Source organism: Caloenas nicobarica, chromosome 17 (assembly GCF_036013445.1).
Source record: "Caloenas nicobarica isolate bCalNic1 chromosome 17, bCalNic1.hap1, whole genome shotgun sequence".
NCBI lineage: Eukaryota > Metazoa > Chordata > Aves > Columbiformes > Columbidae > Caloenas > Caloenas nicobarica.
In genome coordinates, this window is record NC_088261.1 from 6155972 (window position 1) to 6179301 (window position 23330).

At 46.5% G+C, this 23330-nt stretch overlaps 2 protein-coding genes and 1 non-coding gene across 5 annotated transcripts; 2 read left to right on the forward strand and 1 right to left on the reverse strand.

Moving 5' to 3' along the window:
• The first annotated feature begins 647 nt into the window (after positions 1–647).
• On the forward strand, positions 648–12864 carry UNC45B (unc-45 myosin chaperone B). Its single transcript, XM_065646951.1, has 21 exons — positions 648–675; positions 981–1054; positions 1190–1359; positions 1828–1864; positions 2198–2373; positions 2929–3018; positions 3499–3666; positions 4754–4922; positions 5202–5372; positions 6209–6380; positions 6699–6999; positions 7398–7492; positions 8163–8304; positions 8749–8889; positions 9083–9210; positions 9647–9713; positions 10066–10179; positions 10264–10379; positions 10739–10856; positions 10970–11125; positions 12045–12864. Exons 3-21 carry the CDS (start codon positions 1198–1200, stop codon positions 12309–12311), a joined length of 2790 nt encoding a protein of 929 aa, XP_065503023.1. The 5' UTR covers positions 648–675; positions 981–1054; positions 1190–1197; the 3' UTR covers positions 12312–12864.
• Positions 12865–13522: 658 nt separating this feature from the next.
• On the reverse strand, positions 13523–20684 carry LOC135995639 (schlafen family member 9-like). Of its 3 annotated transcripts, none has more exons than XM_065647104.1 (5): positions 20586–20684; positions 17821–18920; positions 16928–17056; positions 15433–16159; positions 13523–15147 (listed from the first exon to the last, which is right to left on the reverse strand). In XM_065647104.1, the coding sequence occupies exons 2-5, from the start codon at positions 18911–18913 to the stop codon at positions 14361–14363; spliced, it is 2736 nt and encodes a 911-aa protein (XP_065503176.1). In that variant the 5' UTR covers positions 18914–18920; positions 20586–20684; the 3' UTR covers positions 13523–14360. The 3 variants fall into 3 exon arrangements, with proteins under 3 accessions (XP_065503176.1, XP_065503175.1, XP_065503174.1); XM_065647103.1 differs by lacking the exon at positions 20586–20684 and adding an exon at positions 20094–20179; XM_065647102.1 differs by lacking the exon at positions 20586–20684 and adding an exon at positions 19926–20163.
• Positions 20685–23115: 2431 nt separating this feature from the next.
• Positions 23116–23213, forward strand: LOC135995889 (Z30 small nucleolar RNA). Its single transcript, XR_010607199.1, has one exon. It is a non-coding gene; the product is annotated as a Z30 small nucleolar RNA (small nucleolar RNA).
• Positions 23214–23330: the final 117 nt, after the last annotated feature.

The following is a 23330-nucleotide window of genomic DNA, read 5'->3' on the forward strand; positions in this document are numbered from 1 at the left end:
CAATGTGAAGTGTATTGTCTGCTATAGCTCAGCTCTGTGGCATAAGCCTGATTGACATAATTGAGCTGATACTGGTCAGCCCCTTCTCCCCTGGATCATTTCCCCATACCTGCTGCCAGTTCCTCCATTTACTTTTTGGCTGGGCTGCTTGTGGGTACACTCAGAAGGCAAGGCCTATGTTTTGAGATAAGTCACAAAGCAGAATTCCTAACTGTGACCCCTGGGAAACAAGAGAGTTTGAAAGGCTCAGCTCTTTTGGTGCTCAGTGCTGCTCTGTTTACCAGTGTCATTCTGAGACCCGAGACACTCATCGCAGCAGTGGGTCAGTACGCTCCAGTGTTAGGGGAGGTGACAGGGCTGACACGGGTGGGCTTTTCAGTGGGGTGGGCTCCCAAAAGCCCTGCAAGGAGCAGGAGGCTGGGTCTGAGTTGTCTTTTTGTCCCAGGGTGTTCTGGAAGGTGCTGGGTGCTGCTGCAGCTGCTGGCGTGGGGCCACTTGTCCCTGAGGCTCAGCTGTCTCATGCTTCCCAAAATAGAAAGGGAAAAGGGTCTGAGCACTGCAACGAAGGTCAGCCATCCCAGCCATGGGCTTTTTTGGCATGAAACGCCCCTGTTCCCACTCCCTACACCCTGTGCAGCTCTGTGGGCAGAGGGAAGCTGGGATTTGCCCCAGCAGGTGGGAGAGGGTCCCATCTCACTGCAGAGAGGTGCTGCCCCTTGCACACAGGTCCCCCCGAGCTGGGCTGCCTGTGGGGACCCTGGCTCACTGCCCTCCCCAGACACTATATAGCACGGGGGGGGGACAAGGAGGGGACAGGCTGCAGTGACAGGTGACACTGATAGGCAGCAGGAGCTGCCAGGTCCTGCCCAAACTTGGAGTGGGACGTGAGCTTTTTTTTCCTGAGCCACACAGACCCTCTGTGCTGCTGGTGAACTTCTTTAATTCTTTGTTTTTCTTTCATTTATTAATTGACACTTAAGGATCTACAGCCGTGGGAAAAGCTTCTGAGAAGCCACAGCAATTTAGGTCTTCATTCTCCAAACTCTTCAGCCTGGTAAGCTGTGTTTATTAATGTGTGTGTTAATTATATGTCAGTCTCGTGGTGAAGCTCAGCTTGGGGGAGTAGGCAGATGACCCTGGTGACACAGGCAGCTGAAAATGGGACACAAATTGATATTTTCCCTTAAAGGTCTCCAGATGGAGGATCCCATCCAGCTGAAAGAGGAGGGCAATAAATATTTTCAGGCCAGCAACTATGAGAAAGCTGTTCAAAGCTACACTCAAGCCATAAAGCTCAACAAGGACAAGGCGCTGCAGGCAGTGCTGTACCGGAACAGGGCAGCGTGTTACCTCAAAAAGGTGAGAAAAGCTCCTGGTTTGCTCAGACATTGACTGAGGGGAGAGCAGCAGGGAGGCAGCCAAGGGTGCTCACCAGCTGTGGACAGTGGGGTTTGTCTATTTATCAAATATGGTGTTTGCAAATTGGTCTGAAGTTATTTGTTCTGAGCTTGTCCTGGAGCTGTAAATCTCTCTCCCTGTTTCAATCCTGGTGGGGCTGAGCACACCCATTTGGGTCAGAGGTGGTTCCATTTAACCACTTCGAAGCAAAAGCTTTTGGCAGCCTGTTGCTGCCTCACCCCCGTCACAGACCTTCTCTGCCCCCATCAGTGATTGAAAGGTACCTCAGCCCCATCTTTCCTTCCTTATAGTTTCACTGGAGTGTTCTGTTAGTGAGTAGGAACAGGGAGGTCTCAGCGTGCATCAGCAATGGGGACGTGCCCTGCTATTCCCCAGCTAACAAATCACTCCTCCCCTCTGGTTTAACAGGAGGAATATGCCAAGGCGGCCTCGGATGCGTCTAGAGGTAAGGAACGGGCTGTTTGAGGAAAGGAGAACTGTGTTGCTGGGCGTGTTTGCTCCATCCTGCTCTTGCATTTGCTTTTGGGGCACTCTGGTCTTATTCCACAACATCCACTAACACCTAAGTGCTGAGGCTACAAGGGAATTAATGGATTAAGTACAAAAGAAGATGCACCAATCTGGTGCATCAGTGCAGTTGATGCTGACCAGGTACCAATTCACTCACAATATTAACAACTATGTCTCAAGGACCTGTAGTCACTGTAAAGCAAATCACAGTTTACATAGAGGATTTTTGAAAAGCGCACCGATGCCTGGTGTTTTGGATCTTTCCCAGCTATTGACATCAACACTTCGGATATCAAAGCCTTGTACCGTCGCAGCCAAGCTCTGGAAAAATTGGGGAAATTGGACCAAGCATTCAAAGATGCTCAGAAATGTGCCACCATCGAACCCCGCAACAAAAACTTCCAGGAGACCCTGAGGCGACTGGGGGCCGACATCCAGGAGAAGGTAAACGCTGGGGGAGCCGTCCCAGGTCCACAGAGCAGGAGTGGGAACTCCGTGCTCTGGGTTGTGCTGATGGATTTTTGATCATATTGGAAACTTGAAACAATGTAGGGGGATAAATAGGCTCTGTTAACTGGAAGTTCACACTCGTTGCATGTAAATCTGATTGAATGGTTAAACTGGGAAGTGTGGCAGCTCACTCCTGAGGCTGGCCTGGTCCTCAATGTCTTTGTAAGGTCCTTGCAAGGAACTGAGCCAGCTGTGGACTGAGTCTGGCCATTGCCACATTCACTTAATTACCTTTACGGGGGTGCTGTGAGGAAGTTCCTGCAACTTTACATGCCATGAGGTCTTGGATGATGTCTCAGGCTTGGCTCTGCCCTTGCCCACGAGTCTGAGGTGGGTAACCGATGCTGATCACTAAGCAGCAATGCCTGTTTTGTTATTCACCTTTGATTGTCTCTGGTTTGAGGGTGTGTGGTGCCCTTGAAGTGACAAAGGAAAATTGCTCCTTCATTTTTCTCCCTCTAATGCTCCACACGCTCTCTGTTGGCACAGCTGCGCATTCAGTTCTCCACAGACTCAAGGGTGCAGAAGATGTTTGAAATCCTGCTGGATGAGAACAGTGAGAAAGAAAAGCGAGAAAAGGTGAGAACTCTCCTGGACTTGACAAAATTGCTGGTTAATGTCAGAGGCCGTCCCAAGGAGCAGAAATCTCCATTCCTTTCCCCACCTCTCCCGCGTGGAGGATGAGGTGAGGAACTGTGCTCAGAGAGACAACCGAGGGGAGAAGTGCCCCAAAGAGGCATCACCTTTGTGCTGTGGGAAGGTGGAGCAACCTCCCAAAATACCAAAGGTGGGATCAGACTGGATGTCTGCTTGTGCCCGTCTCTGCCGCCTTCCCCATGTTTCCCTCCCAGCAATGACCCGCTTTTCTTGGGCAGAGCAAAACCAGCCCCCAGATGCGCCTGGAGAAACTCCCCGGTGGAGTCAGAGCTGGTGCACTGCGCCCATCAGGAGATGGTCACCCCACAGCTCCCACTGGGATACCCCAGAGCTGCACAGGGGTGTTTTGGGGGCTGCTGGCAGGGATGTGCTGCTGAGCCCCAATTTTTGTCTCCCACCCAGGCTGCCAACAACCTCATCGTCCTAGGGCGGGAAGAAGCCGGTGCTGAGAGGATTTTCCAGAACAACGGGGTCAGTTTGCTGCTGCAGCTGATAGAAACCAAAAATCCTGAGCTGATCCTGGCAGCTGTGAGGACGCTTTCGGGGATGTGCACAGGACATAAGGCTCGGGTAGGTAACGAGGTGCTTGGGACCTTCACTGCTATTGCCTTGAACCTGGGGGGAGTGGAAAGTTTGCAATAGTTTGTGAGCAGTGGGAAAAAATTAAATCCTACAAATAAAGCTTGAAATTCTGGGGGGAAAAAAAAATACAAATAAACAAGTGGCATTAACACAAGACTATTGAAAGTGCCTTTTACTGTGGTCCTGACCTCTGGGGCCAAAGCTGTACATGTTCCCTTCGTGTGTGCTGAAGTAAAACTTAAAATTTGTTACTGTGGAAGTTGTGGTGAGTGTGACTGGGTCACATCCACATCCTTTATCACAGGTCTCAGAAAAGCAACAAATAACTAACTCTGGATAAGTTTTGTCCAAGGCTTAGATGAAGGAAAGCAGGGAGGATCTCCAAGGGAGTTAAGGTTCCTTGGAAGGGTCCCAAGGCAAGTCCCAGGGGTCTCTGAGACAGCTGATATCTTACTTGACACAAAGACAGTTTTTATATAGTCTAAACAAGCTCATAAGCAGCCCTGTCTGTGTCTTGTGGTTGGAAACAGTAGATGGACACGTGCAAAATGCATATGCATGTCAATGTGATGGTGCAAAGGACTGAAGGGAACTACAATACAACAAAAGTAAAATCTACTGGGTAAAAATCCAGTGCAGTCAAAACCTATTTTGTTTTTCTGTGATGTGCAAAAAGGCTGTTCTGCAAATCTTGCTGGGTCAGTGTGTTTCTGAACATGCCTCCCCTGAATTACTGACGTGCCACCATGCACAGGGACAGGCTGCCTGATGACTCTGGGTTTGCTCACAGCCAGGACGGGCTTTTTGCACCAAACAGGTTCTGTGTTAACCACCTCTTCCAAATCCAGCTGTGCTCTTCAAAACATCCTCACTGGAAATAGTCTGCATCACTGGCATCTCTACATTTTAGGAGTTTTATCAAGGATTATAAGGCTGAAAAGCAAAACTGACTCGGGATTCACCCAGGCAAATCCTTTCTTTGCGCAAGCTGAGCCTGACCTTTCTGAAGCACACAGGAGGGAAAGGCTCGTGCCCTTGGCTAACGGCCGCCCTGCTCTCTCCTTTCTGGGACCAGGCCACCGCCATCCTCCACTACCTGGGCATCGACAACATTTGTATGTGGATGTCGGTAGACAACGAAGAGATCTCACTGGCTGTCTGCAACCTGCTGCAGACCATCAGCGACTGCTTGCTGGGCCAGGGGAAGGAGGAGCAGCACGGGAAGGAGGAGGCCGTGGTGCTGGGTAAGGGCGAAAATCCTGGTGGTGCTTCAGTCTTGCTGGAGGAGACACAGGGTGAGCAGGGAGGGCTCTGCTCCTGGGGTGTCCCCTTATTCCTTCAAAGCGGGGACTTTACCCTCCAGCTGCCCAGAATCACAGCCTGCACACAGCTCTTATCCTTGTGGTGTTAATTTAAATACCCAAGTTCCAGCTACACGATGGTTTTGCATGGTTTTCACTGGGTTCGCCAGCTTTCCAAGGTAATTTCTCGTAACTGGCTGCTACTGCCTTGCTTCTGTATAGATAGTAAAAAAGATTTGAAGATGATCACGATGCGTTTGCTGGATATGCTGGTCAGTAAGAACGTATCTGGGCAGGGACGAGACCGAGCTCTCAACCTCCTCAACAAGAATATACCGAGAAAGGACCTGAAAGACCATGACAACAGCAGGACCACCTTTGTCATCGACAACGGTGAGTCCTTCCCCTCATCCTTGTTCTGGTTTGGGAGATGGGGAGCTGTGTATTCTTGCCTGAATACCTGTAGAACTGATCTTCTCTATCAAATGAACCCCCTCTAGCTTTTTTTGGTGCATGCAAACCTGGAGCAATGTTAGACTTATTAGCAGGAAACAATTTTAAGATTAAGAGGAAAAAAAAAAAACCTGTATGAGAGCAAGAATTTTTTGGTTTCTAAAGGACTGGCAACTTTTATAGTTAGTTTATTCCAATGTATTTGCTAATGTGAGGAGGATTTGGCTTGGATAAATTGTCTAGCTTATACAGGATAAGATAAACTTGCTGCATCCTTAAACTGATCATTTCTAAAAACTGGAAGGAGATCAGGAATTTTTGTGGGGTGTGTTTTTATATTAATTCCAATGCATATGTGCGCTATCGTTTTGGTGGAAGTTCATTAAATAACACTTTAGCAAAAGGAGGGTTAAGACATCTAGGATCGCTTGAAAGTCACTGACTTTTCCTCAGTCAAATCTTCCATCCTCGGAGGTCAGTAGGTTTAATGCCTCCTGACAAAAATAACTCATCCAGGCAGGGACAAAATCCACACTTTATCTCGCTCCGAGAGCTGTTTAAAAGCCTGATGCCACAAACCTGTCATCTCACCAGCAGAAGCTCCTTCCCAGTAAATATCCGAGTGCCTTCTTTGTTTAAGGCTTATGTGATTAGGCTGCAAAGTAATTGAAAACTGCCCAATCTGGTTATTTCACTGCAAGAAACCTGCAAATAGTATCTTGAGTTTTGTACAGCCCCTCTCTCCTCTAACAGCGGTATCTCTCCATTGTTTCCAGGCTTAAAAAAGATACTGGAAGTGGTAGGGCAGATTCCAGAGATGCCTGACTGCCTGCCGCTGACAGAGAACACCCAGCTGACGGCCTCCATCCTCTTAAATAAACTGTACGATGACCTACGCTGCGACCCGGAGCGCGACAACTACCGGGTGATCTGCGAGGAGTACATCAAGTGAGTCAGGGCTAGCCCTGGGAGGTCTTAAAGATGAGATGAGGCACTTCAAATCCAGTTAAGTTGCCAAATTGAGGCCCTGGGAGATAATGATTTGCTTGAGATCCCGCTGGATCCTTCAGCTGGGGTCCTCAGATCCTCACATCGTAACTCCTGCCTGCCGGATCACATGAATTTACACGAATTTTGGCTCAGCTGTGTCCCAAATATCCATATATTTCAGCTCCTGATCTGAGGGGGGATGGTCCCTGCTCAAGGGAATAATGAAAACTATGAGCAACTGCTGCTCCATGTGATGACTCTGTATATCCCTTGCAGGAGCAAAGTCGACCCTCAGGATATGGACAAGACGCTCCATGCCATCCAGATGGTGTCTGGAGTTCTGCAAGGGCCCTTTGACTTGGGCAACAAGTTGCTTAGCATGAAGGGAGTCATGGAGATGATGGTTGCCCTGTGTGGGTCCGAGAGGGAGATTGACCAGCTGGTGGCTGTGGAAGCTCTCATCCATGCCTCCACCAAGCTGAGCCGGGCCACCTTCATCATCTCCAATGGGGTGACGCTCCTGAAGGAGATCTATAAGAAGACCAAGAATGAGAAGATCAAAATTCGAGCGCTGGTGGTAAGGACAGCAGCCCCTGCCTCTAACACCTGCAACGCTCACCAGCTTAAACCCTGGACCTGGGAGAGGGGACAGGTCCTGGGAACATGTTGGGTTCACTCACCTCAGCTGGGGAATGGTTTATGCTGCTTCCCTCTGCAAGGAAAGGTGAGCTGGCAGACCAGGAGAACATGTGGATTATTGATGACTTGGAAGGCAAAACTGGTTAATCCTCCATTAAAGACACCCAATAAGAGCACAAAACCTCACTTTGCTGTGCTACAAGCTGAACGATCTATGGGGTATCAGGATGCTTCCTCTTTGTTAGACCTGACCTTGAACTTTAGATATGGGATTAGGCTGTGATAATAGAGTTAATGAACCTTTCTAACTGGTGTATCCTCTTCATCCCCCCTCAGGGTCTCTGCAAGCTGGGCTCAGCAGGAGGTACAGATTATGCACTGCGACAGTTTGCTGAGGGGTCCACTGAGAAGCTAGCCAAGCAGTGCCGGAAGTGGGTGATTTTATTTTTTTTCCTTCTATTGTTCCATACTTTGCAAAATACAATATGCTCCTTCCCCCAGGGATCCTGCCCACGTGTTGCCTTAATTCACCGTTGCTTCCTGACAGCTGATAGTGCCCCCAGAGTCCATTGCGTTGGGACCTGGAGCTCTTCTGTGCCTCAAGCAACCATGTGTTCCTCCTGCCTATATCCAGACAAGCCTTTTTCCCTCCCTCACTTCCCATGTGAGACACCAGACATGGTGCCTCCCTCTTTGCCAGAATGGCACAGCCTAATCAAGGTCACCTAGAATATGCACAAGTACCTTCTGAAGGTGAATTTACCAGGTGGACAAGCCAAGGAGGTGGGAAGTGACTGAATGGATGATCATTGCTGCTGGCACCAGACAATGGGGTATCTCGTGTTTTACGTGACGGTGAAGGCAAAGCAATGCTGGGTAGCTGTGCTGCTCTGTCTTTCCTTGCAACATTTAGATCCCTCAAGCTGGGCCATGGGAGGAAGATCATGTTTCAGGAGAAGCACCCACAGTCTTTAGGAGGTGCAGCAGAACCTGAGGACATGTTTGGGCCTGAAACAGTCTCAATATGTGTTTTCCTCCTTCTCCCAGATAAATTAGTCCTGGCTTCTGAGATAAAAACATAGATGTTTTTCTTTCTTCCAGATGGTTGTGCAACACCAGCATTGATGCCCGCACCAGGAAATGGGCTGTGGAAGGGCTGGCGTACCTAACCCTCGATGCAGATGTGAAAGATGACTTTGTTGAAGATGAGCCAGCCCTGCAAGCTATGTTTGAATTGGCCAAGGTCTGTCTCCTTACCCTGTGTCCTCGTTCCTCTGGTAGCATAACGTTTTCCCAGCTCTCCAGCCCAACGCTGTCCCCCCAAGCAGGAGGAGCTGTGACCCCAAATTCTCACCTCCAGTTTAGCAAAACTGCAGTTCTGCCTGTTCCACGGAGGCACCTCAAGGTTGTTATCGTTCTGCTCTTCTCCCCAGGCTGAGGAAGGCTGACCTTTACTGTCAGCAACTGCATGAAAACCAAAAGCATCAAGGTGTTGAGAGCACCTGATAATGTCAAACAGCCTGTTTGGCCATAAAAACTTTTAGTTTTCCTTGTTGTGGCCTATAAAGCTGGGGATAAGCCTAAGAACACTTCAGCTAGTGCAAACTACCACAATGGCAGTCCGAAGGGACCTGTTTTCCTGCTGTGTCCTCCTCACCTTCACATAATCCTTTATTTTTCTGTGCAGACAAGCGACAAGACTATCTTGTATTCCGTGGCTTCTGCGCTGGTGAACTGTACCAACAGCTATGACACCAAGGAGCTGGTCCCAGAGCTGGTGCAACTGGCAAAATTCTCCAAGCAGCATGTGCCGGAGGAGCATCCAAAGGTAGGTTGTCTGCACCTGGGGAAATGGGAGGAGATGCTTGGATCTGAAGATTTTCTTTAGTGCATCCACTGTCACAGACCTCAGGTCTCCTGTCTCCGAGGCTGAGGTTGCTTTGCTCTCCAGCCAGGCTTGGCTTTAGTTGGCAGGATGGTGGCTCTTCAGGGACTAATCCCTTTCCAATGTCCCTCCTCAGGACAAGAAGGATTTTGTGGTGAAGCGGGTGAAGCGGTTGTTGAAAGCTGGTGTTGTCTCTGCCTTGGCCTGCATGGTGAAGGCGGACAGTGCCATCCTGACGGACCAGAGCAAGGAGCTCATCGCCAGGTGCCTTCATCGCTGTCATGGGAGCTGGGAGCACTAGCCACTGTGTGCCACTGAGATGGGGACCTGGGCTGGCTCCTTGCTTTGTGGGGTGGTGCGTATGGGGGAGGGATGAAAGGAAGGTGGAGAAAAGATTCAAAAGCAAAGTTTTACTTAAGCAGTGTCATAAAAATCCACATTCTGACCTTGAAGCTGGCTTGCTAGGATGCAGTTTGATCTTCTATTCCTGTGCGCTGGTTTCATCTGGAACAGAGTTCCTGGAATCTTTTTACCGTGCTGTTTATTGCTTCCTCCCAAAGTACTGTGGCCACTGCATCAAACATCTGGAATTTACCCAATGGATCTGGCACCCCTGCAAAGCCTCAACGCCCTTCCATGAGGGACATGGGTGGTTGTCTTCCGTGGGGCTGTTCCACTAAGTGATGCTGTGTTTCTGCAGGGTGTTTCTTGCCTTGTGTGAAGACCCTAAGGACCGTGGGACCATTGTTGCTCAAGGTGGTGGAAAGGTGATTACTTTTGTGTCTGCAGCCCAACCTGATGTGCAGTTGATGTCTGTTGGGAGCCTGCAATGTGGCAGGAAAGTACAAGACATTTTGGTAGTCCCTGGAGCCCAGACTGACACTCCAAGCCTGTCTATGCAAGTCTCCAAAGAAGCAATCTTGAAACAACTGTATGTGATCTACAAGCTCTGGTGTGATGCCTATTTGAGCACAAAAGAAAAATATCTCTGTGGGCTATAGTCCAGACCCATTTGTTCAACAGACACACCTTTAGGATATTTGTAACCTATTTTAGTATATTTATGCCATCCTTTAAATCTTGTCAAGGGGCATTGATTGCTTTGCTGTGTGTCACTAGGCCCTGATACCTCTGGCTGTGGAAGGCACAGATGTTGGCAAGATAAAGGCTTCTCATGCTCTGGCAAAAATTGCTGCTATCTCCAATCCAGACATGGCGTTCCCAGGGGAGAGGGTAAGCTTAAAAAAAAAATTGATAATTCCTTGAACACATGATAGTTGCTGAGAGCTGAAAAAGCAATGACCTGTCTTTTTTTAGGTGTATGAGGTGGTGAGGCCACTTGTCAGCCTGCTGAACACTGAGAGAGATGGTCTCCAGAATTACGAGGCTCTGTTAGGTCTCACTAACTTTGCAGGAAGAAGTGATAAACTTAGGTGAGTTTAACTGCTTTTTGACCTTCTTTCTTCCCCAGAAGTGAATGTGAATTTCAGTTCAATGCTTTTCTTGTAGGACTATGAAGACTGGTCAGTTTGAGCTACCTTTGGTAGAGCTACAAATGTCTCAGAACTAAAAGATTCATAAAATAGCCGGGAAGAGGAGAGTGGCACATTTTCCTCTGGAAAGAGGAAAGACATGAACCAAATCTGCATTAAATACAGAATAAACCACATGTCATGAGCCCAGTGCTGTGGACACTGATTTGTTTCAAGGTCTTCCCTGTTTACAGTTAATATTTTATAAGTTGGTTATTGCTTGTCTCATGATGTATTTTATTGAACTGGGTTTCACACAGGATGAAGATAGTAAAAGAGAGGGCCCTGCCAGATATTGAAAACTACATGTTTGAGAATCACGACCAACTTCGACAGGCAGCCACAGAGTGTATGTGCAACCTGGCTGTCAACAAGGAGGTAACTCATAGGGCATCTCGGACTTGACTGCATACAGTAGTTTATGAGCCACTGCGATGAGGCATTCCTAAATGTGTTATCTCTGGATATCATGGTTTGGGGTTTTTTTTTAGGTTCAAGAGCGGTTCGTGGCTGATGGCAACGACCGGCTGAAGTTGGTGGTGTTACTGTGTGGTGAGGATGATGAGAAAGTCCAGGTTGCAGCGGCAGGAGCCCTTGCCATGCTCACAGCAGCACAAAAGAAGCTCTGCTCTAAGATGACTGAAGTGGTAAGACCATAAACCTGATAAATGGTTTAAAACCATAAACCAAACACCAGCTGGCAGCGTAGACATAGCCTTGAAGGGACATGGCTCAGTCATTAAAATGCCTCTCAAAAGGAAGGTGTAGTTCCACCAGTTTGATAGTGGGGAACTTAGCGGTGAAGATGAGACCTGGGTGTGCATGCTGCTAGTTCATCCCTGCACAAAGTAAACCCACCTGCCTTAAACTAGACTTCATCTCAGAGCTGAAACATTTTCATATAGCTATTCCTCAAGCTAAGGCCAGGATGCCAACTGTCAGGCAAGGTTAGGAATGTAGAATATTATTCTCTAAGCCTGAATAACCTGAAATCCAAACCCTGTTTCACTCAAATGAGAAGAGCTTGCTAGATAACCTACTGAGCTGTACAAATCCCAAAACTTCTTCGTTCCCTGCACAGATCTGTAGGTGCTGAGAAGTCATTCAGCTGTGTGGGGTCTGTGAAGAGCTGTGCTTGAGAGCTCATGGACGCTCTGTTGTGCACACACACACTGATGTTGGGCACTGGGGCTTCTTAGAATAAAAATGATTAATCAATGCAAAGGAAAATCAGTGGGGGAAGGGGATGGTCTGCTTCTGGTCATCTCAGCTGTGTCAATACTCCGATCAGATTTTTTTGCACAGAGATTATGCAGCAGCCTAAACATGAAACATGTTTCATGTGGTGCTACTGCCATGAAAGCTTTTGACTTTAGTGTTAAGAAATATTGGGTTCAAAAGTTCCTTAGTTAAAGAATCAAATAACTGTACCTGACATGAGTATTGAAGAGGTGAGTCTGTGCTTCCTTCTGCTTAGAAATACCTTGTTACACTTTTCTTGGTTGAGGTATTCTTCAGATCAATACTAATGATCTCTCTCTCTCTCTCTCTCTCTCTCCATTGAAGACCACCCAGTGGCTTGAGATCCTGCAGAGGCTCTGCTTGCATGAGAACATGGAAATACAGCACCGAGGGCTGGTCATCGCTTTCAATTTAATCAGCTCTGACAAAGAGCTGGCCAAGAAGCTGGTGGAGACGGAGCTCCTGGAGATTCTGACGTACGTTGGCAAGCAAGCGGATGACCCCAAGAAGCAGCATGTCATTAATGTAGCACGTGATTGCCTCACGAGGTGCATGGATTATGGGCTGATCAAACCTCTCTCTCAGGCATGAGGAAATGAAAGTGCCAAAAAAAGCTGAGTGAAGGGAAAAAGCTATTGAGAAATGTGGAGAAGTGAAAGCCATGAGGAGAATCTAGTGCCATTGTCAAGGCATGGAGTAGTTTGGGGACAAATGTGGAGGATCAGAAACTGTGTGAGCAAAAGGGGTGGGATTTGTCTGGGGAACTTGGGAAGTGTCCATCTGATTAATTCCCAGATGGTGTAAATCCTTTCTGTGCCCCCATTCAGCTGATGATGAAAGCTTCAAGGCCCGGCTGTAAAGGAGTTGGTTGCGTTGGAAATGTGCTGGGGTTGCTGGAAGGAAACTCAACTGAGCTGAGATTTGTTCTGCGACAATCTACAGCTCCTGGTACTTCAAGAAATTCTAGCAATGGTGGAACAGGGAGGGTTAAATGCCTCCTATCCTGTAGACAGAAAATAAGTTGGGTTTTTGCTGTGTGCTTTTTTTTTTTTTCTCATTTATGGTATTTTTTTAAACAACCTTAAGTGATGTGCTGAAGTGTGAGGATGGCAGATGAACTCTTAATAAATTCACTACATCGTTCCATGTGGAATTCCTGTTCTGCTTTTATTAAGCAAATGGAGAATCTAAGGCAATTCCCACTTGCAGCCTTGCACATACTCAGGAAGCTACAGTGATCGGTAGCACAGGCTGAAGTTTTACAACCTGCAAACTGTCCGGTGCTGCTGAAGGGAGCATGTGAAGTCACTGTGAAAGGCTGTACGAGGAGATGGCACTAATGGGTTATGCTGATGTTCACACCAGGACAGTGGCTCAACAGGTAATGTTGGAAATATCTACGGAAGAAGCAGAATGAGAAGCAAAATGCACCAGCTGGTCATCACATAACACTGGTGCTTTATAATCTCACTAGGAGGATATCAGACTGCTCTTCCAAACCAAATGAACCACACTATGATTTATTTTCAACCACTCTTCAATTTTGGATACCCAGTTTCAGGAATTTTGGATCTGTCTTTCAAAAGTACTTTGCATCTAACTCCACACAGAGAATTTTATCTAACCAGCATGTCTGAAACCAAGACAAAAACGCCATTAGTATCTAAGGGTGGTTATGCAAAGTTTTTCTTCTGCTACTAAAGCTCTTCTTTGGAGCAATTGGGTTCTTCCAGCTCATACTGACTGTTGCTGAAATCAAGTAGGTGACGCGAGGGTATGAGCGGACTTCACAACACGATCAATATGATCATCATGAGCCAATTTATTATTAGTCACACAGAAGTATTTATACCTCTTCAACACAATTATGCACTATATGTTACAATTTACAGGATTACGTAATACATCTATGTTTCTATTTAAACAAGGAAGAGCATTACTCAGTTACTATTATCAATCACGAGAGAGCAGAATCTTGTCTTTTTGGCAAGAGCAAGCGGTAGTGATCTTATCCATTTGGCAGAAGCAAATGGTTCAGGATGCGACTTGCAGTTACATAGTTGCGGTTATACAGAACTGGGTGCTTTCCTCCCTGCACCTGCATTAGGGAGTTTCTCTCCTCCTGCTGTTTTCTACATGCCTGGCTTACAATACACAATGACTATCTTCGAAACACTGGGTTGGTCACATTCAGATGACCAAAGTCCTGAAAAAACTCATCAACAAGTAGGGAAACCACTTTTGTAAAAGCCATTTATTTGTATTTTTCTTAGCTAAAAGATGGGTAGAAGGCCTCATTTTTACTTTCCTAGATACCTGAATAGAGGCTGTCTTTAAAAAAAAAAAAAAAAAAAAAGGATGTTTTTTAACTTCTGAGCAGTATGATGAGTACAGGAGAGAGCTGGGGAAGCCAGAAAGTTTTCCAGCCTTGGCATAGTGGCTTTCACTTGGCAACGCACCATTAAAACCATTTGATTTAAGATGGACTGTAGAGGCTTCCCAAGAATATCTGGGCTTTTAGAGAGGACCAGCCGTTACAAAGGAAATCCTTTGACTTCAGATACAGAATAAAATAATTTCAAAAATACATAACTGTTTACCTATCAGTGTCATGTTGGGATCCAAGGTGGTTGCCTGTTCTCAGTTACTAAATAACAAGTGTAGATTTAAATTAGCTCTGGATGCTACACAGACCAATATATTTTTAAAGATTTCTCTGTGAAATGGAAAGTCTGGAGGAATAATACCAAATACAATGCTTCTTTCTAAGCCAGAGAAACGACGGACACTGTCAATAATAGCATGCTGTGCTATGCCTCCCTCCATTTTCCTTAAATCTATATTTAACTTTTGCATTTCTGATGCTAGTATTTCACGGTATATGTTTACTACTTCATCGCTGTAGCACAGAATAGCAATATCTTTCTTGCTGTAACCCTTTTTAAGGTACATATAACAATGTTTTGCCACATGTTTTGCTATTTCTTTTCTATCTAGTTTGCTTGCTATTTTAATACGGCCTTGCACAGCATGAGCACACGTGGCTCTGCATAACAAGTTTTTCAAACGTCGGTTGGGAATATCTAGGGTAGGGTCCTCTACAATCATTTCCATCTGGTATTTTAGAAAGCTATAGATACTGTTTGCATTACGAACCACTTTGGTCAGTGTCTCGACAGGATCATGCCATTTTTCTTCTGGAAGACCAGTTGAGAAGCAGTGACTTTTCTGTAAGTAGTCCAAGAAAATCCAGAAAAAGCCAGGCTCAGGGAGATCTGGGGATGAAGTCAGAGTCCAGGCCTTCATATACCAATCACCCTTCTCAGCTCGGAAATTCTGCGCTTCATCCATTATTATGTGCTTCACACCATTAAAGTTTGCCTTCAAAAAGGTTACTCTCGTCACAGCTTGGCAAATGTTTTTCTGCCTACAGAAAAGATACAAGTAGATTAAAACCAATCTCTGCATTACAAACTACTGGTTTTGCTTGATCAGAACAAAGTGAATGCCCATGATATGGAAGTCATTTCTATTAGCAGATGCCCAGGATGCTGAGAAAAGAATTTGAGCCTTAATAAAAATGCATCCCAACTTCAAACACTGCAACGGTGGTGGACCAAATAGCATACCAAATATACTGATCTATACTCAGCTACTTAAAAATGCTCGTGAAGTAACAGAATCTTGAAATTAATAACCGGAGAATACTTACCGCACAAAATCTCTGAGAGGCTGGTTCTCACATACATAAAGAACTTCATTTTGTGCGCACTGCAGCATTGTTCTTATTTTGTCTATGATCTTCAGGGCCACTATAGTTTTGCCTGTTCCTGGTAGACCATAAACAAACAGCTTCTTGCTTTTGTGAAGATTTTCGGACAGCACCTGGTATTGTTGTATGGTCAAGAGGTTCAAAAACTCAGAGCCAACATGGTCACTTAAAAAGGACTTGAAAGACAGCAGAGCTACTGTGAGAGCACATAAGAGATCCTTCATGTTGTCACTGGTGATTAGGCTGTAGTTTTGGGGATACATTTGTTCAATATTCAGATCCCATTCTTTTTCACCATTAATTGTGGAAGGCAAAGTCAGCAGTTTTGGTATTACACACAATTTGTGACTATAGCCCCCAGTGTTCACTAATTTCTCCTTCACCTTCCAGGCTATGCGTCTTGAGTATTCAAATAAATCCTTTGAGATAGGGCGCTTACAGATTGTATAGAGGATAGGTGGCCTGCCTTTGGCTATTAGAAGAACATCACAAATTATGTCTTTGTTTTCTGGCAAGCCAATCTCAACAGCCCAGCTTCTGGAAAATATCAGAACTCCCTCAGAAAGCTGCTTCAACTGATTTTTCATTAAAATATCTAATTCTTGATGCTCTTGGAGGAGATCTTCAGTGAGTTTTTCTGGAGTGCATATTATGTGGTCGGATTCCACTAACAAGGCAAAGCAGGAGAAATGGTTAGTGTTAGTACAAAACATGCAAATCCAGCCCTCTGAAATGATTTTATGGAAATTAATATTGGTGAAAGGCTACAAATACAGACCATAGCTGCCTGAAATACCTTTTGTGCTTCTTCAAAATTTCCTTTAACCACGCCACGCATTTCCAGATTCTTTTGCAAAGACTACTTCCTCAGGGAACTCAATCCTCATTTCCTACCCATGCCTTAGTCTCTTTGCTAAAGACACCAACACATGACCAGCTGTTGCTAACTTTGTTTAGGAGACCTAGCGAGTAAACAAAGCAGCAATAAGGGCTCAATAAAAAGCCCCTCGGCACCTGGCTGATCTTGCAATGCCACAGAAATGTTGGATGTAACCGGCAGCAGACTCTCCACTCTGGTCTCAGCCCCAGGCTCTTTATGTATTTACATTGGGCTGATTCAAAGTGACCTTCTCCTCCCGTCCTTCCCATTTTTCACCAGATTGCAGAAAGATGTTGGCATGGCTGTGCTCGGTTCCCAGAGATGTTCAGCTAGCTGAGCTCCCTTATCTACACACAGCAATAGCTGGCATAAGATCAGTCCTTGGGGAAGGGGGTCATTAGGCATTTGAGTGCAATGTTGCTGTCAGACCTGCAAACTATTTCCATTTCCTTCACCTGTTTAAAGAATATCTTCAAAATTATCTTTGACCTTGACCATGACCTTGAGATTCATGTTGTAAACCTAACAAAGAGTGAAAGCAATGTGCAAACCTACCTGGAAACAGTTGCTTACAAAGATCATCAACACTCTCAAGGCCCTGGTGTGAATAAACTGGCTTGGCAAGAGGTGGCCCCTCTGTCAGACTGAGCTCCAGCCTAAAGGTTTCAGAAAAATTTGAAAGATCTGGAAAAAAAAAAATTAAAGACTTGTGATATAGCAAATGCATTTGCTGTTCCTTAGTCCAGGAGCCACAAGCTGTCCTCATGCTGGTTTTAAATCTTTTGTTCTTCTTTAAAACAACAAATGCAAGGCATAGACAGAAACTTTGCAACTCCCATGGACAGCAGCTCACCAGCAACAGAACAGGCTCAGGTCAGGGACTGTGGAGCTGCTCTTAGTTTCCTTATCTCATTAGCTGCTGTTGTGAGCTCTCTCTCTGTTAGTGATACCACTTTCACTGCCCAAGAAGTGGCCAATGAATGGTTTATCCATCCATAGCTCTCAGCTTACCAGACCAGCAGCAGCCATGGAGAATGCCCCTAAAAAGCAGGAGGGAAAGCACAGATTAAGCTCAAAGGAAAACAGCAATTGGCATGGACTACGGCAATTATGTATAAAAACATGTGCACTGAGGTTTAACCTCAAAAGCAGTCAGCTGGAGGCATGGAGAGTTCACGCTGCAAAAGCAGGCACTAACGTTGGCATTAATGAGCTGCCAGTCACCAGGACCTGCTGCAGCCAGAAGTGAACAGTAAGGAATGTAAACAGCAGAGAGACAAGTATTTAGCAAGGACCTGAAGCAGTCAAATGGTTTGGTCTGGTCAGGCCCCCAAAGAACACTGAAAAGCAGGTAAAGACTATCTAAGGCACACAATACTGCCTGGTCAGGAGCAAGAAGATAAAAGGAAATATCAAAAATGGAAAGGGATTGTCCTGCTCTGTTGGACCCGGATCAGCAGCGGTCATCCACTCAGCCCACTCGTTCGCTTTCAGTCTCCTGACGCTGCTGCCTTCCACCAGCCATGAGTCTGGGTCTTCGGCAAACGCAACGCAAGTAAATGGCTGAATCTTCACAGCACAGACATAGCCACAGTGATCTCCAGCTTCGCGATACACTTTGAAGATTTTGTGTTCGTACATTATGTAGTGTTCATATTCTATCCCACAGAAATGGAAGAGGGTTAGTTTATTTCGAATGGAATTGATTAGGAGACTTAGTTCTTCAAGGTCCTCATCACCACTGCTGAATCCCTGCACTGTGCCGTCATCATCCACACCAATCCATAAATACCCGCCGGCTGTGTTTGCAAATCCAGTGATATACTGCGGCAATATCTCTTTGACACGAGTCAAAAAGTTGTCAGTTGAATAGTGCTTGAATTCCACGTGTCCTGACTCTGTGAAAGTCAATCTCTCTCCATGTCGTAGTTGGTCCCTATTAAAGAACGTGGCAACAGTGTTGTTTATAATATTCATGTCTCCTTCAACAGCCATTATCTTCCTGATTTTAGCAAGTGGTTCTGAGCTACTTTCTCTCCTGGCTTTATCTTGCTTTCTTTCAAGGAATGGAAATGCTTCTTTAGTGCTCACATGGTAGAGAGAAGAAATACCTTTCGTGTACAACCCAGTACTCAGGCTACAGATACGCGGCTTTGTACTTGTGGAGGCTGTGTTTTTACTGCTCCAGGTTTTAACAAAAATCAGAAGGTAATTATCTCGCTGTTCAAAGTCCAGGTATTCTCTCCAGTCTGGAAACGAAATAAGAGACCGTAAAATCTCTTCTAAATCTGGTCCAATATTACCTCTCTCTAAGTTGTAGGTTTCATTTTCAATCTCTGCTTTTATGACACCTCCTCCAGAGTTCAGCAAAGCACACACTGCACGGGCAAGGGTGTATTTTTGATCTTGTTTGGAATTTTTTGGCATCTTTTTTCTTGCTTTTTCACCAAAACATATTTTTCCAACACATAGAACTACTTCAGGATACTTTGTTTCTAAATCGACCCAGACTTTCTGCTGTTGATCATCTTCAGAAGCCATCCTGGGCCTGAAACAATTGTAAAAAAACTGCTTACTATTTATGCTGAAACGTCAATCTTCCAAAGACTTCAAAAAACATTAGCTAAACAGTGGCCATCCTTTGAACAATAAATATACTGAGTCACAGAGATGAGAGCAACAGGGCTTTTCCTCCACTTCCAAAAAAAGCGTGCTTGCTTAAAACCCAAATTTGTCCACAGTGCCCAGGTGTTTATTTTTCTCTCCTTGAGCACGAGGGCTGTAGGGACCTTGTTGCCACCTGTCCCTAACACAGCAGCAGCCTCAGTTTCTCTACAGCCAGGCTCGTTACTTCATTCAACACCATCCCCTCACATATTCCTGGACCGCGCGGCCCCTCCTCACAGCTGTAATGACTCAGAAAAGGCTTCTGCTAAGCCTCACCTTGATCTTAAGAATCCAGTAATCTTACCGATTAATAATCAATAAATAATAACAAATGACCCTTCTGCTTTCAGCTCTATTCGGCCACGCTTGCTAGTAAGGCGGCTGAATCTTGGCTGATTGCCACTTGGCACACGGACTGCAGGCAACCTCTTGGAAATGGCGGCAACTGCATCAGCATCACATTTCAGCCAATTCCTTAAAATGAAATCCAGCCCCCATGCTACAGAACACATCTGTGGTACTAAAGCACCTGGAAAGAAATGAGAGTGTGCCTAGAAGATCTCGCCTATGACAGGAGCGCAGCTTGGTTCCAGTGGCACAGATTTGCCTCCCGTGTGGCCAAATATGAAGCCAGAGAGCTGCAGGGCAAGCTTCCCACCTCTCCTCCGCATTAATTCTGCTGTGGAATGTAGCTCTGCTCCTCATAGATTTGAGTTATGGTACAACTAAAGCAGCAAGGACATTAGTGTGGGCTAATTTCTGCTACTAACTAGAGCAATTTTCCCATCCAGTTCCATGAGCCCCCCATCTAGCTTGTTGCAACAGGACAGTCTGGCTGACTGCAGAGATCCCAGATTCCCCTGGTATGGCAGAGAAAAGTACTTACCCCACTTCTTCTTCCTAGCTCTGGGCTAAAATGTCAATATTTGAAATACCAATTTTAAATCCTTAAATATTTAAGCCCCAGAACGATGTGCAGCAGAAATGGAGTACAAAGCATCCATAGTGTGTTGCTTGTTCTCTCCCCTCGAGAGAATCGAGAAACGAAACCTACTCTTTTCCTGGTTTCACTTCTCTGCCAGTTTTGCCGCCTTCTCTGTGACGAAGCACCTGTGTCCAAGGACTTCACTGGATCTTTGTAGCTCAGTCTAAAGTCCAAAACCAGTTTTTGCTGGGATTCCCGCCCTCCAGAGCTATTACTTCCCTCCCCCTGGCACTTTTCCAGTGGCCAAAGCCTATCAGAGGAAAGAGACAATTTAAAAAAATGAAAAATTTAAAGAAGAAGCATTAAAAGAGAAGCCTTGCGTAGCGGTGACCGAGTTTTTGCTGGGTATCTGCTCAACAAAGTTGTGTATTTTTTTGAAGGAAGATGAGAGAAAATGAAATAGCATGTAAAAAATGCAAGCTAGCACCAGACTGCAGAAATTTGCAGAACAGAAAGGAAATAGAAACATAGTCTGTGGGCGTGATTATAGTTCCATGTACAAAGTAAAAATGCGTTTCAGCTTTTGATTCCATATTGTGTAAAAGAGAATCTGCTGCTCACCTCCTTAGCAGGAGCTGGTGTAATACCTCCCATTCCTTGCTTTATCTCCTGTCTTCTTCCCCTTCATCTCCCTGCAGGTTCCATGCTGGTATCCCAGGCTTCTCTTTATCCATGACAAAGCACAGTTTTTCCCAGTTGAATTTGCAATGGTGCCCACCACCAGTTACTGAAGACTTCCCCACCTTCCAGGCAGGTTTCTCCTCTATGAGGCTGCGCAGGGTCAGAATGAAACCCCCAGGCGCATGGATGGGTTAAAAAGCTTCTTTTTTTTCTGGAACTTGTGAGTTTTCCTATGTATTTAATGTCACAGGGCTGTCTTTGCCCCTCAGATCAGATCCTCCTCTTGGTCACACACAGAAAGGCCCTGGCAGGGTCAGGAACCCCCTCCCCAGGAGAACCATGTGAAATTCATCTCCCGAACAGGCACGCGTGTCACGCGGGAATTTCCTGCAAAGTGCTGCAAACCGAACTACTGCTTGAAAACAACAGGAGGAATTTACCCGTCTGGCCTTAAACAAGCAAGCATTTTAATTTCCATATTAAATCAGATTGGATGTGAGGAAACATTTATTCACAGAAAGGGTTGTCAGGCATTGGAACAGGCTGCCCAGGGCAGCGGTGGAGTCGCCATCCCTGGAGGGGTTTAAAAGACGTTTACAGGAGGTTCTTAGGGACACGGTTTAGTGCCAGGTTTAGCTTATGGTTGGACTCTATGATCTTAAGGGTCTCTTCCAACCAAAATGATTCTGTGATTCTATGATACTTTTCCTTCCAGATCACCTTGTGTTCAATTGTCGCAATGTTTTTACTTCCCCCACTTTTTTTTTTTGTTTGTTTATTTCCTCCTTTTTATTTCTTAGTTGTTTCTGTGGGGATACCACACCCATCACGCTGCACCTGTGTTGTGTGGAGCTGTTGCTACACAACACGCAGCCGGGAGAGCCGGGCCCTCAGGACTGCATTTGAGGCGGTGACTTATCACCGCTTTTTGCCTCGGCTCAGCACGCCGTGTCGCTGGGGACACACAGGGGACCAAGCGAAACAGCCCCAGTGCCCGCGGCCCAACAAGCGCGGCCGCGGCACCGCCCGCCGAGCTGGGCCGGGCCCGGCCCTCCCGCACCCTCAGGCCGCCTCAGGGCGGGAAACGCTCGCGCCAGTAACGCGCCTTCCTATTGGCGCCCACCCAGCCTCTCCGGCAGTGCTGCGCGCTGCCATTGGTTGTTGGCCACCGGGGGGTGGGACAAAGGCGGGTTGCTCCGCCCCAGAGCGGCTGGGCCTGCGTGAGTGCGCTGGGGGTGCGGGGGGAGAGGGCCCGGGGAATGCAGGGGTGAGGGGGGGCTGGGGAGACCGAAGTAGGGCCGCTGAGGGGCCGGAGTGTGGGGGGACGGACTCAGAGAAGCTGGGGGGTGCGGACGGGCTGAGGGGGGTCTGACTGAGGGGGGGCGAGCCGGCCTGAGGGGATGAGCAGGACAGGGGAGGGTTATCTGGGGGGATGCAGGGGGCTGGGGTAGAGGTATGGTGGGGCATTGGGGGCTGGGGCAGTTGGGTGAACAGGAATGGGAGTATCTGGGAGGGGGACTGGGGGGGGGATGGGAAATAGGGTGCAAGTGGGTAGCATGAGGGAAGGGTTAGATCAAAACAGGCCTCTGGACGCTTGGAGAGCCACTGACTTCAGCAGCGTTTATAGGTATGACAGTTTTTTCCCTTCTTGTTTGTGGATGGGACTGGCTCTCCTTGACCTTCTTGAAATCACAACTCATGACCCCATCTTCCCGAACTCCAGCTTGGTTCTATTGGACATGTCACCCTCCTCCCTTCCCTTGCTCCCCTGCTAAGTGTGCTTCAGCCCCTTGTTATCTGTAACGGTGGGAGGTAACAAGGAGAAAAAGCCCCGAACACTTGGTTCATGGATGAGCATAAAACTTAAACCAGCTCCTTTTATCTGTTGCACGCTTGCAGATCAGCCAAAACTTTAACAGCTGTTTGGAGTCTCTCCTGCCTTGTGGGTTGGCAGCGTGTATAGGTGTGTCAGGAGGAAAAAGGGGTTTGCTGTCTTAGCTAATGGTGTTTGGGAAGGGGAAACAGAAAGCTTTTGCCCTCATTACTCTACCAACTTGGCTTTGTCATGCACGCAGCTGAACGCAAGCTGTGTGTGGAGAGACTTAACTCTGTGTTGATGGTGGATAGTGCTGCCTCCTGCTGCTGCTATGTGACAGAGATGGGGACAGGAAGGTAGAAACAGCAACTAGGGCCTCACTTTTTCAGGGTTATCACAGCCACGCCTGTGACTTATCTTCCAAGGGTCAGTGTCAACTTACTGCTAACTGTGCTGTAGAAAGCCAGAAAATCAGAAGACTCAGAAATCCTGAAAAGAATTAACCCAGAACCCAAGTTAATCTGTGTTTCTTGAGGGTAGGGAGGTGTGTGTTTGTTTTTAACTCCAAGGAAAAAAAAACCCAACAAAAAAACCCCAAAACCTAGTTCCTGACTTGGGAGCAAGCTCTTTATTGAATGGAAATAGATTTGCTCGAAGCAATGATGAGCGAAGTATAGTCTGAACTGGTATTGCTGAGACTCTGTGTCTTTGCTCTGACCAGGGCATGATCATGTAATCTTCTCTCTGAGCTTATTTAGGCTAAGCTCATCTACAATAAAGAGCTTTGCTTTTTCTTGAAACTTTTTGATGCACCCAAAAATATATTGAAAAATATTAAGAATTTTTAGCAATTACCAGCAGAAAACAAA